This window comes from Melanerpes formicivorus, unplaced genomic scaffold, assembly GCF_026170545.1.
Source record: "Melanerpes formicivorus ecotype bairdi unplaced genomic scaffold, bMelFor1.0.p_v2 SCAF_3, whole genome shotgun sequence".
NCBI lineage: Eukaryota > Metazoa > Chordata > Aves > Piciformes > Picidae > Melanerpes > Melanerpes formicivorus.
Genome location: NW_027142355.1, coordinates 38,082,058 through 38,095,001, shown reverse-complemented (window position 1 = coordinate 38,095,001; position 12,944 = coordinate 38,082,058). Strand labels below are relative to the sequence as shown.

Genomic DNA, 12,944 nt, shown 5'->3' with positions numbered 1-12,944 from the left:
AGGGGGGCCTACAAGAAGGATGGAGAGAAACTGTTTACAAAGGCCTGTGGTGACAGGATGAAGGGCAATGGCTTCAAACTAGAGAAGGGCAGATTTAGATTGGATGTTAGGAACAGGCTCTTTACACCATGAAGGTGGTGGAACACTGGAACAGGTTGCCCAGGGAGGTGGTTAGGGCCCCATCCCTGGAGATATTCAAGGTGAGGCTGGACAGGGCTCTGGGCAGCCCCATTCTATGGTTCTGTCATTAGAGAAGGACAAACACAAAGGCCTCTGATGACAACTGGGGAAGGAACCAGTTGCCATTTAGTTGAAACTTCTTCAGGAACAGTTGACTACCCAGAACACAGGTGTTTGGCTTGTTGGGGCTTTTTTTAAGCAATGGGCAATAGTCTGGAAAAGCAATAAAAAGATTTCCTTTCATAACATTTATGCCTTCAGGTAAATGGGCACTGCTGGCAGCAAGGGACTAAAATGATGGAAATCAGAAGGAAAAAAGATGAAAGTTTTCATCCATTCTGGCATCTTAGTATATCAAATTTAAGGCAAGGGAGATGAATTATGATGACCTGAGCAGAAGTTAAGCAGTCTGGGTAGCTGATAGGCATCTGCTGCTACATTGCATAGGTAGCTTTATAAAAGTGAACTGTAATTCATGTGTGGAAGAACTCATACCAGGAGAGGAATTGCATTGCCCCAGCAGTGAAGGTGAATTACAGCCAGCCCTAAGCACAGCTTCAGCTCTGCATCCATGTAGCTGATGTTATAAATAATATGCCTGTGTTTGGCCCAACCTGTTCCTACAAAGGGGCAGAAAATGAGTGCAATTCAACTCCCCTCCCTTCCTCCCACCTTATTTTTACCCTCTGGATGGTTGAGTGATGCTGGGAGCAACAGTAGCCACTTCTTGTGCTGAGAATGCAGAATTAGGGCCCATAATCAGATGGATACTTTACATTCTGTCCTACCTTTCATACTTGCTCTGAAGAAGTTGTAATTTGCCTGGAATTTTATCTAAATCAGTTTATAAGGCCAAACAGAATGAGATTGTTCTCATGAGTTTAATTAATACAAATTGCCCCCAAAGTCACAGTCATTTAGCACTGCTCTCACTGTATCTGCAAAAGGGAAAGCATTAAATCACAATGGTCTATTTCATCTGGAAATATATGCATAAATGCAAAGGAATTCCTCAGTGGCTCTACTGAGGAAAGGTTCATTTTGCAGCTGTAGCCTCAATTATGCTTGACATCCATAACTAAGTACTTCAGTTTCAAGGGGTTTTTCACTGGCAACATCACATTGCCATATAAGATGTGTAACACTCTGCCCTTTTACAGTTTCATGTGAACATTAACTTTATAAATTTGCTTTCTTCCTCCCCCCTACTCCCCCAATAAGAATTTCTGTCAACTGTTAAACAAAAACCCAACCAAGAAAGCCCCCACACTGACATTCATCTGGGAAAACTACTTGGAAACAAACTAATGCTCCTTCTTTTCCTCACTGTTCCACCAGACAGCGAAGGCTCTGTGAATTAAGAGCATTTAAACCCTCTAAAGTAGAAATGTGAAAGCTTTCTGGACTTTACAGATCAATTGTGACCTAAAGAATTTACAGGCATGTGTTCCCAGAGAGGAAAGGGTGTCTGGCCCTGCTCCCACTAACATGAAGGCCAACATACTTAGTATGTGAGGTCACATGAGCACAGAAGAAGAAATTAATGCAACTATAATAAGTTTCCAAGGCTGAAGTGGGAGAAAACTCTTGCCTAGACTGTCTTCCTTTTTGCAAGACATAGTGTTAAGGTTAAAACAGAGCAATGGAAAGGCCTTTTGAGACCAGTGGGTTTTGATAGTACATGCCACATAGGTGCTAGTTAAACTAAACAGTGACAGGTGGTGTATTCTGAAATGGTTGTTTGTTCAAACAACAAAAGCCCAACATCTTAGAGGTGGACCACTTCAAACACACAGTCTAGGTATCCAGCTGTAAAAACACTCCACCTCAGGCTTGTCAGTCAAAAGGTGCAGACACACAGCCCACTGTTCCCAGCATGCAGTTGTGGGGCTGGCTCTGGGTGCACAAGAGCTCTCTTTCTCTCCTCACACCACTGCCAAACCCTTCACTGTGACAACACAAGGTAAATTCACCCCGATGTGCTCCAAAACTCCTGTTATCCTGCCATGTTCCAAACTTACTTCTCCTTCTGCTGAAGGAAGGCACTGACCTGCCATTTCAGAGTTTCGCTAAAGATAACCTTGTGGAAACCAAACCAAACAACAAAACCACCCCTGGTTTCCTCCAAACCCTGACAGAAACTGATCTGGTATTCTTACAACACATTATCAGGAAGAAAATCCTCTGCTTTCTTCTGTAACAGCAATAGCAGAAGTAAAACCTAGCAGAACTACTCAGTCATTACACCTCATTTTGACAAGCTGTTACAGGGTCACAGAATCACAGAATACATCCAGTTGGAAGAGACCTCAAAGCTCATCCAGTCCAACCTTCAACCCAGTACTGAATCCTAAACCACGTCTGTAAGTGCCAGGTCCACGCACTGCTTAAACACCTCCAGCAATAGTGACTCCACCACTGCCCCAAGCAGACCATTCCAATGTTTGAGAACCTTCTGTGAAGAAACATTTCCTAGCACCCAGCCTAAACCTCCCCTGGTGCAGCCTGAAACCATTTCCTCTAGTCCTGTTGCTTGTCACCAAGGAGAAGAGGCTGCCCCCTCCTCACTCCAACCTCCCTTCAGGTAGTTGTAGAGAGTGATGAGGTCTTCCCTCAGCCTCCTCTTCTCCAGACTGGATATTCCCAGCTCCCTCAGACCTTTTCCAATCCAGACTTATGACAGCCCCAGAGAACAGCCAGTCCAAACCAGAAGCAGGGGGCAATGCCTCTTTCCCACTAACTCTTCAGTTGTAAAACATGCCTGCAAAAAGCAGTGACCATGCTTTAGGCTATTGGTCATCACTGATTGCAGCTCTACTGGATTATTTAACATTGCAATAGTTTGACAACCTCCAAGGAAACCAAGACCTGACACTAGAGATCTAGTATTCATTGTCCTTTTTATTGGGGTTCTTAATAATGGGAGACCATTTGGGGATAACTGAACCGGATGCCTGTCAGACAGTGATGCTCTGAGAGGTTGGTGATTCTCTCCCACAGGTGACACCAACACATCCTCAGCTCACTGAAGTTCTACCTCTCCACATACCCCATCCCATCTTTAGAAGCTTTAAAGGTGAACAGAAACTCTTTGAAATAATCCAGGTTCTTCTTCTTGGGACACATTTAAAAGGCTGTTTTGGGCAAGTGTGTTTTGCATTCCTAAGCAGTCCCTTGTGCAATCTCTCTAACCTGAGTACTCATTCTTGGTATCTTACAATTCATAGTACCATAGTATCATTCAGGGTTGGAAGGGACCACAAGGATCATCTAGTTCCAACCCCCCTGCCATGGCCAGGGACACCCCACACTAGATCAGGCTGGCCAGAGCCTCAGCCAGCCTGGGCTTAAACACCTCCAGGGATGGGGCCTCGACCACCTCCCTGGACAACCCATTCCAGGGCTTCACCACTCTCATGGTGAACAACCTCCTCCTCACATCCAGCCTTAATCTCCCCACCTCCAGCTTCATTCCATTCCCCCTGGTCCTATCACTCCCTGAGATCCTGAGAAGTCCCTCCCCAGCCTTCCTGTAGGCCCCCTTCAGATACTGGAAGGCCACAATGAGGTCACCTCGGAGCCTTCTCTTCTGCAGACTGAACAGCCCCAACTCCTTCAGTCTGTCCTCATAGGAGAGGTGCTCCAGCCCTCTGATCATCCTTGTAAAGCTCTTCACCACAGTGGAGTGAAATACCATCTCCACACGTAAGAACTATCATTTATATTTTTCTAATGGCTAGGCAAAATGACAAAGTAAAAAAGAGATCCACTGGGCAGGATGTGACAGCAGAAACTTGGTACAAATGTTTAATGATGAAAGGAGATTAATAATTTGAACATCTTATCCAAGAATGTGGTGGATTTCCCATCAACTGAAGCCATTAAATCAATACATTCTCCCAGCAGATATGCTTGATTTCATACAGAAATGAAAAACAGAGAAGGATTATTAAAGTTCCATCATCCCTGACGTGCATAAAATCACTCAGTCAAAAGGATCCCTTTTTAGGTTTCACTATTGATGACCTGCAGACATTTTCTGGGTTGTGACAGCACGGTTAGCTAAAGCTGACCTCAGGCTGAACTAAGATAGGCCAATGGCATCCTGGCCTGTATCAGGAACAGTGTGGCCAGCAGGAGCAGGGAGGTCATTCTGCCCCTGTACACTGCACTGGTTAGGCCACACCTTGAGTCCTGTGTCCAGTTCTGGGCCCCTCAGTTTAGGAAGGATGTTGAGATGCTGGAACATGTCCAGAGAAGGGCAACAAAGCTGGTGAGGGGTTTGGAGCACAGCCCTATGAGAAGAGGCTAAGGGAGCTGGGATTGTTTAGCCTGGAGAAGAGGAGGCTCAGGGGAGACCTCATTGCTCTCTACAACTACCTGAAGGGAGGTTGTAACCAGGTTGGGGCTGGTCTCTTCTCCCAGGCAGCCAGCACCAGAACAAGAGGACACAGTCTCAAATTGCACCAGGGGAGGGTTAGGCTGGATGTTAGGAAGAAATTCTTCATAGAAAGAGTGATTGGCCATTGGAATGTGCTGCCCAGGGAGGTGGTGGAGTCACCATCACTGGAGGTGTTTAGTAAGAGACTGGATAAGGCACTTGGTGCCCTGGTTTAGTTGATTAGATAGTGTTGGATGATAGGTTGGACTCGATGATCTTGAAGGTCTCTTCCAACCTGGTTTACTCCTATTCTATTCTATTCCATTCCATTCCATTCCATTCCATTCCATTCCATTCAAAAAGACAGAGAGTCCCCTTCAGCATCAGAGATCAGACTCTTAAAGTGCATTTTTGAGGTTCCTCAGGACTTTTCAATACCATCAAGTCTGCAAATAGCAACAGCTGTATAAAACTCCCCTCCAACAACCAAACACACACACTGCATGCAGACCTGGTCACATGGATCCATGCATCTGTAACCTCCAGGCTGAATTACTGCAATCCTCCCTATGTGGGAAGGAATGCACCTATGCTGGGTTCCCCCAGCAAGGAGCAGAAGAGTCCATCTGATAGCCACTCCAGGACACTGTGCACGCACTGATCTGCAGCCCTGTCTGCTAGGCTGATAACCCTTTGCCAAAGTAAGTTTGGAGAAAGCTTGCCTTAAGTCCAAAAGGACTGGCCCTCATTACCTGCAATCCTGCTGCCTCCTCCATTTGACTGTAGAATGCAAGCTATGAAGGAAAGGCCGAAAAGAGGAAAGTCTTCCACAAAGCTAGCACCTCTGACCACTTCTAAAGGACCCACAGGGAACAGTAAGCCTACTGATAGTTGGCTTGGCCTTATCCCTCCTCAACATCTGCAGGGACCTGTGAACTAGAAGAGGTTTTGTGCATGCCAAAGCAATTCACTCATCTGCTGAGGATTTCCTAAGCTACTCCAACCTCTCTGTGTCTGGCTACGAACACCAGCAGTACACAGACCCATGCAGTGTTCCTTCAAGGCATCCTGTTACAACTTGTCTGCTGGAAGGCAGACCAAGCTCCTCCACAGAAAACAAGCAGCTGCTCCCCTCCATTCCTGCACTGAAAGGTTTTCCTGCTGGTTGGATCAAGGGTTTTAAGCTGAGTACAGTAAAGGTCCAGATCCACACAATATCAAGCAGTTGGTTACTTATTCACCAGTGCTGACTCCAAGCTGTGGGGCATGAAAACCTTTCCTCAAAGTAATGTCCTCTGTTTGCACAGTCATGACTTCATTCCCTTCTGTCTGCCCCAACACACAGAGGAAAATAATAATGCATTTTAGATTTAACTATCTCTTGTACACCAAAAGCTATTTCTTCCTGCCCTATTAAACAAAGAGTTGCACTGTACATTAATCCCACCGGGGAAAAGGAACCACCGCAGCTGCAAGGATGACTAATAACTGACCCAGACAGTTACAGATGGCAAACAAATCTGTCAAGTTAGCTCTTTTTTTTCAGGCCTCTGCTGGATATATGAAAGTAAAATTCTATTGAGGAAGAAACAGAAATTTCTACTTACTGATACAAGAAATAAGATCATTAAATCTTTCCTTAGGAAAGACAGGATTTTCCAGCCCGCGGAAATAGAGCTTCAGTACTCCAGCAACTGAGTTAATGTCATGGTTACTTTGGTCGTCTGCCAAAGGATTTTCACCTTAAAAAGCAAATACAGTGAATGAAACACACATGCAGGAGCATCCTTGCATGCAACAGTTTTGTAAGTGAGTGACATTTTGGTGGGTTTTTTGGTTGGTTTTTTCTTTCTGGTGTGTGGGAGGTGGCAACGCAAGCTTTCAAGTAAGATAATAAACACAGATTTAGAAAGCCCAGGCTATGATTAAAGTCAAACTGGCAGCCCAAATAAATCTTCCTTTAAATTACATAACTTAGTGATCTCTAAGGTCCTGCACTTCCAAGTAGGTATTGGCATGTTGTGATTTACTGCCAGTAAAGAAGAAACACAAACCAACCCCTGCATTTCCTTAACTGAATAACCTTCCTTCTTTGGGAGCTTACATGGTGCAGTTTGAGCAAGGTAAGAACTCACTGAACTGGAAAGTGGTCTTCATTTAAAAGTCAGGAACATGTGAAAACACTGAACTGAACTGAAACCCTAAGAGGAACCTCAGACATGACGGAACTACATGGAATTTTGAAGACTTTATCTTGAAACACTTCAAAATGTATCTTCCAGATTAACACTACCTAGGAGGAGCAGTTAAGGATAAGGCAGAGTTAAAAGCTGGAGAATAGGAGGATGTGGCTTCACTTAGCATGTAAAAATGGTTGCTCCGGGTATCTTGTCAGAGATACCATCAGGTTTAACAAGATAGATAACTAATCCTGGGGAGAAAAATGTTGTGCAATTTTTTTCATGCTTCTAGTCACACAACTTATGTTCCAAGGGTTTCCTTATTAAGCAAATGACCTGCAAAAAGTTTAAATTGAAAAACCTCCAGCTTCTAAGACTCAAGAAATGAAAAAGTAAGATTGTCTTGAAATGGTAACTAGAATTGTTTTCACATGGTTAGGGGATTGATGGATTCTGGTTCCCCTAGCAGAGCAACCCTAGGCTGGGTGTTGGAAGCCACCTACGTTTAAAAAGTTGTTTTCACTTTCTGGTATCTTTCCCATAATTCCTCCTCTGGGGATGAAGCTTCCTTTGGGAACTACAGCAGTGGTTGAAAATGGAGCAACCCTTTCACAAGCTGTACTTTTCATTGATCCTGATGCCTCTTTGGCAGAGGGACCAGAAAGTTCAGCGCTTCTATTCTAGAAGGTCAAGTAACAGGGTTCTCAAATTGCATTAAGTAGTCTCCTGAATCTAATTAAACCCCAGAAGCTTTCCTTTCTGAAGAGAGACAGACAAGTTATTATTTGCAGTTTATCACTAACAAAAGACCAAAGTTTACAGCTGATTCAGGAGTCATAGCCCTTTGTCTAAACAAAGGAACAACAACCTCGAGCTCCTGGGATGTAAGAGGGGAAAAGCAAGCACGTCGTGATTACACTTCATCTTTAAGCACATGAGGGGTGCAGAGTTTTAGGTGCAGTACACAAAGTGCACACAAACTTCCTGAACAGCCAAGAAAGCAATTAGAATTTGAAGTATTTCAAAATGTCAGATAGTAAAATGCTTGAATAAATGAAAATGCAATTACCTCTCTCAAATGAATTTTTAATATCATTGACTTCCACCTGGGAACCAGACACTCTAAAAATTCCCTGATGCTGAAGACCTGCAGCAAAGATGAGAGACAGTGGTGAGAAATCAATCTTGTTTTTACAGTACTTTTAATTCCTTTTCTTTCCTTTTGTAAAAAATCTGTGGTGCTAAATGTGTCATGCAGAAGATACACAACAAAGGTCAGGGCAATAATGAAATTTGTGTCCAGTTCTGGGCCCCTCAGTTTAAGAAGGACATCGAGACACTTGAACGTGTCCAGAGAAGGGCAACAAGGCTGGGGAGAGGCCTTGAGCACAGCCCTGTGAGGAGAGGCTGAGGGAGCTGGGATTGTTTAGCCTGGAGAAGAGGAGGCTCAGGGGAGACCTTATTGCTGTCTACAACTACCTGAAGGGAGGTTGTAGCCAGGAGGGAGTTGGTCTCTTCTCTCAAGCAGCCAGCACCAGAACAAGAGGACACAGTCTCAAGCTGCACCAGGGGAGGTTTAGGCTCGAGGTGAGGAGAAAGTTCTTCATGGAGAGAGTCGTTAGCCACTGGAATGTGCTGCCCAGGGAGGTGGTGGAGTCACCCTCCCTGGAAGTGGTCAAGAGGGGATTGGACGTGGCACTTGGTGCCATGGTTTAGTCATGGGGTGTGTGATGATGGGTTGGACCTTATGACCTTTGAGGTCTCTTCCAACCTAGGTGATTCTGTGATTACGTAGTAGGTTTTAGCACTTACCATATAAATTGATAAATCTGATACAGCTTTCCACAATGAGAGGAATGACTTGTCCTGAATCCTGGAAACAGAAGAGCAGAAACAGTGAACTGCAGATCAGAAAGAGGAAGTCGGAAGTCTCCCTAGTATGAACTGAGTGTGAAAAGGCATTGTCTTGGTCAGTCCAGATGGACATACAGTGCTGGCAAAAAACCACTCTTCCCATTTAGGGAAGTAGGAAAAGGAAGAGGTGAAGGGAAAGGATTACAGTTCTTTATTACAGTAACTGAATCGTGACATTCAGGTACTTGGCTCTCTACCTCTGCCGCTGCATCTGGCTTACACTGTATGTGACATCTAAGCTCATGCAGGTGTTTTAGATCTTTGAAGCAAAATGAGTTAAAGCAGTGAATTTGCCTTTTCAGAAGTTTATTATTAAGAATATTAATTCATCATAAAGATGATCCCTCTGCATCCATTTAACTTCCCTTTCTTTTCCTGGTGAATAAAATCCTACAGGGATCTAATTACACAGGACCTAACACTTTAGGGTGGGTGGTTTGGGGTTGTTTTTTGCTTCTCTGTTTGGGGTTTTTGTGTGTGTTTGTTTATTTGTAAAGAATGTTGATTACAAAGAGCTGACCAGGCCTTTTCTGGCCCTGCTGAACTGTCAGAAATATTCCTGGAGAGCAGCCACCAAATGACATTGCATAGGGTACCAGGAATCCCCCTCTTGACCTGAGAGCACTCCTACGGGCCCTGCTGATTTGTACACCCTAACACAGGGCAGATGATGGGCTGGGACATTGTTTTAGGCTGCTCTAACTAGCTGGTAGTATAGTGGGTGGTGAACTGCAGCCACTTTGATCTGAGCATGTGGTTCTGTAGGTACAAAGGTATTTGGAAAGGGAGGTGACAGCCTCCACCTCCCCACCTGGCCGCGCTCAGGTTATAGAATAGAATAGGATAGAATAAACCAGGTTGGAAGAGACCTTCAAGATCATTGCATCCAACCTATCATCCAACACCACCTAATCAACTAACCCATGGCACCAAGCACCCTGTCAAGTCTCCTCCTGAACACCTCCAGTGATGGTGACTCCACCACCTCCCTGGGCAGCCCATTGCAATGGGCAATCACTCTCTCTGTGTAAAACTTCCTCCTGACCTCCTTATCAATGCTTGCGGTATCATTCTTGCTACAGCAGCAGGTCTGTAGTGACATGTTCGGTTAAGCAGAGATGTTTTAACAAATGAGAAAAAGGCTTGTGATGGGAGGAGTAGGAGATGGCTATACATTAATTTTCAGTGAGTTATTTGCCTCTTTCTTTTACACTGGCGAATTTCCAAAAGAACAGCCACAGACTTTCATCTCTGCTTTGGCACTTCACAAACCGGATGGTTTACCCCGAGCGCACTAATGACTACAAGTCACCAAACACCTACTACAGACACCAATCCTATGATTAAAAACTGTTAGCAAAGTTGGTGCTAATGCTGGGAAAAAACACTGTTTCATAAATAATGGGCACCTTTGTAATTCCTGTCTGGGAAGCTACAATTTTTCTTCCCAAATGTATTTCAAATATGTAAGTGCTCAGAGGATTGATTAATTCATTTTAAAGTTTGATATAAAACCAGTCTGTAGGACAAAACCTATGAACTCAAAAGCACCCTATAGGGCAGAATACACATTTTCTCTTACAAACTAGTCCTTCTAGTTTGTCCTTCTGCCCAGGGTGGTTGTGGAGTCTCCCTCTCTGGAAATATTCAAGACCTTCCTGGACACGTTCCTGTGTGATCTGGTATAGGTGATGCTGCTCTGTTGGACTAGGTGATATTTTGAGGTCCCTTCCAGCCCCTAACATTCTGTGTTTTATTTTCATGCTAAATTACACTAATGGGGAGTTTATGAATCAAGCCCAAACAGAAGAAAAGCCAACTACTACAAATAACACACAGTGGAACAGTGAAACAAGGCACTTCCTCAGATATCCTAACTCCTGGTATTCTGTGCACTCTGTGCTGTTTTAGTGGGGTTACGCAGACTGCATGATGCTATTTAATTTGCTAATGATGCTATTTAATTATGCTGTTTACATTGTGGCTTGTTTGTCTTTTAATTTAAAACGTAGCAAACACTGGCTGGCCAAGAACCAGCAACGTCTGGATGAGCATTTTCTGTTTGACTTGTCTCACGATTCAGTATGAGCTGAATTAAATAACCCCAGTGGGAGAGGTCAGGTTCTAAACCCAGGAATGCTGTCATCTTCACCAACACTGAACAGTCTGGCCCTCCAAAAAGCAGAGTATTAGAAAACATGCACAACATGCTCCCGTCTCTCGTGTTAGTACGCTGGTTTGTGCAGAGGATGTAAAGCCTTGGAGAAGATAGTGTTTGCAGTAAGAAATGATCAAAAACCACCCCAACAACAACAACAACATTGCTCTCCTACTTAGTTTTGGAGAATCTGTTGAGAACCACACACAACTTTGTAGTTAAGCAACTCCCTGAAATAATCTAAACCAACAGCTTTGGATTTTGGAGCTGATGACAGGAAAGGAATGTGAAGTTACAATCTGTGCTGGTGAAACGTCAAGGACAGTGACCCTGCCACTGATGCGAATTTAATCTGATGTGTGTAGTCAGTGCATGTATCTTTGGGACTAATTGTCATTTCTCATGATGCAAAAATGTAACAAAAAGCAATCTGGTGCAATACTGTATTTTGCTAGCTGCAATCCTTTCACGTCTGTCAGCGTGACTCATCCCTATCAGCAGTGACACGGGCTTTTGGGCAGAGATGTTTTCTTAGCTTAGCTCCCCCACTGGCAAATCTATCGTCAGGCTACCAGCTTTCTTTTTCTCTTTCCTTCTGAAAGGCTAACGATGTAGGACTCTCCATTTGGGAGCAAGCCCTCTTACCCACACTGCCATGTGGCATAACCCTCTTCCCTGTGACAGGATACTATTTCTCCTGATTCGCTCTGTGCTTCTCCAACGTAGGGGCTTTTGTTGTGGGAGTTTCTGCTTCTTTGCTCATTTCCATCCTTGACTCTCACTCACTCCTCATGAAATTAATCTCCTGCATCATGTGATGATTTCTCAAGAGTCTTGGCACCTCACTGCACTGTCTGCATAATAATAATAGTTTTCCCTACAGTTGTACCGAGGGTGGCTGAAAGCTTGACTCAAAGACAGCTAAACTGGTGCGGTGCCACCGAGCACAGAATTTGCTCTGCAAAATGTTTGCTGATAGCTGAGCTGCACAGGAAGAAATAAAAAAAAGAAGCCCTGTAACAGTTAAATGCAGTTCACAGAGCTTGCAGTCAGGAATTTCATTCACTGCAGCTATAAATGCACTCTGACATATATTTTTTAGCAGTTCTTTCCCTTAACTCTGCCAGCTAGTGCCCAGAGGTGCAAATTGACCGTGATGGGCAGGTGCTTGTTAATGGAGAAGGAAATATCCATCATTCAAGACTACTATCGCTCCAGAGTTATGCTCTGGGTCAAGTTTTGCCTGCTGCACTCATACACTCATTTCTTAATGCAAACATCTCCCTCCAAGTCCTTTAAAGAGCTAATTTTGAGCCAGGCATGAATGCAAGCTGAAAGTGAGGCAGAGATGGTTCTCTTGTCACCAGAACTATACCTGATGTCTCGTGTGAGAGTTCCTTCGGCCTCGGCTAGAAGCATTATCAGAAATAAAAGTATGAGAAAGGAGAAGATAGTAAATACAGCAAAGATATGAGATCCAGAATAGCAGTGATCACAATTTCACCCAATATAATGAATTCCTAAAGTCACAGGAAATAAAACACTGGATATCAAACCCAGGGCAACGCTGCTTCTCCATAGGCTTTGTACGCTGAATGTAATGAAAATGGCAAGCAGGAAATTGTGCTAAGTTGTGGGATGTACCACTGCATCTTATCTCCTACATGATGCTAAGTTTCCTAATAAAACCAGGCTACCAAAATTATCCCTGCTTGATAAACAAAATTGCAGGGAGGCTAATGTGAGAAATAAATCTCCCCCTTTCCCCGACTTCAGGAAGTATTATATTGATCACCTGGGAAAGAGAAGAGCCCCAGGACAGATGTAAACATAATGATCTGCCTCAGCTCATGTGAGGGGGTGACCATTATAGAAAGAAGTGTTGAGATCAGCCAAGAGGATGGCTTCTGCCAGTACCTTGATGAATGACTCCAAATCACCATTAAACAACTTAGCACTATACTGTGATCGGGGTCTGGGCTTCCTGTGTTTCAGGGGCTTAGGGGGAAGATTTGGAGGCCTAAGGGAAGGGAATATGGTTACTGAGCAAGATAGAGTTAAGTTACACAATCAAATGAAATGTCTGTAAGCTCATGGCAAAACAACAGTACATTGTAGAGAAGAGAGAAAT

At 44.0% G+C, this 12,944-nt stretch overlaps 1 protein-coding gene across 3 annotated transcripts in view; it reads right to left on the bottom strand.

Annotated features, from left to right (window-relative positions):
* Positions 1-12,944, bottom strand: part of SRGAP1 (SLIT-ROBO Rho GTPase activating protein 1) — a 187,065-nt gene that overhangs the window by 33,386 nt on the left and 140,735 nt on the right. For 2 of the 3 annotated variants that reach the window (XM_068170431.1, XM_068170432.1), the window contains exons 12-15: positions 12,731-12,833; positions 8,554-8,614; positions 7,811-7,888; positions 6,169-6,303 (exon numbers count right to left, since the gene is read on the bottom strand). In XM_068170431.1, coding sequence (XP_068026532.1) covers positions 6,169-6,303; positions 7,811-7,888; positions 8,554-8,614; positions 12,731-12,833 — 377 coding nt within the window. Of the gene's footprint in view, positions 1-6,168; positions 6,304-7,810; positions 7,889-8,553; positions 8,615-12,188; positions 12,223-12,730; positions 12,834-12,944 lie in introns of all 3 variants that reach the window. The other variant, XM_068170436.1, reaches the window with a different exon arrangement.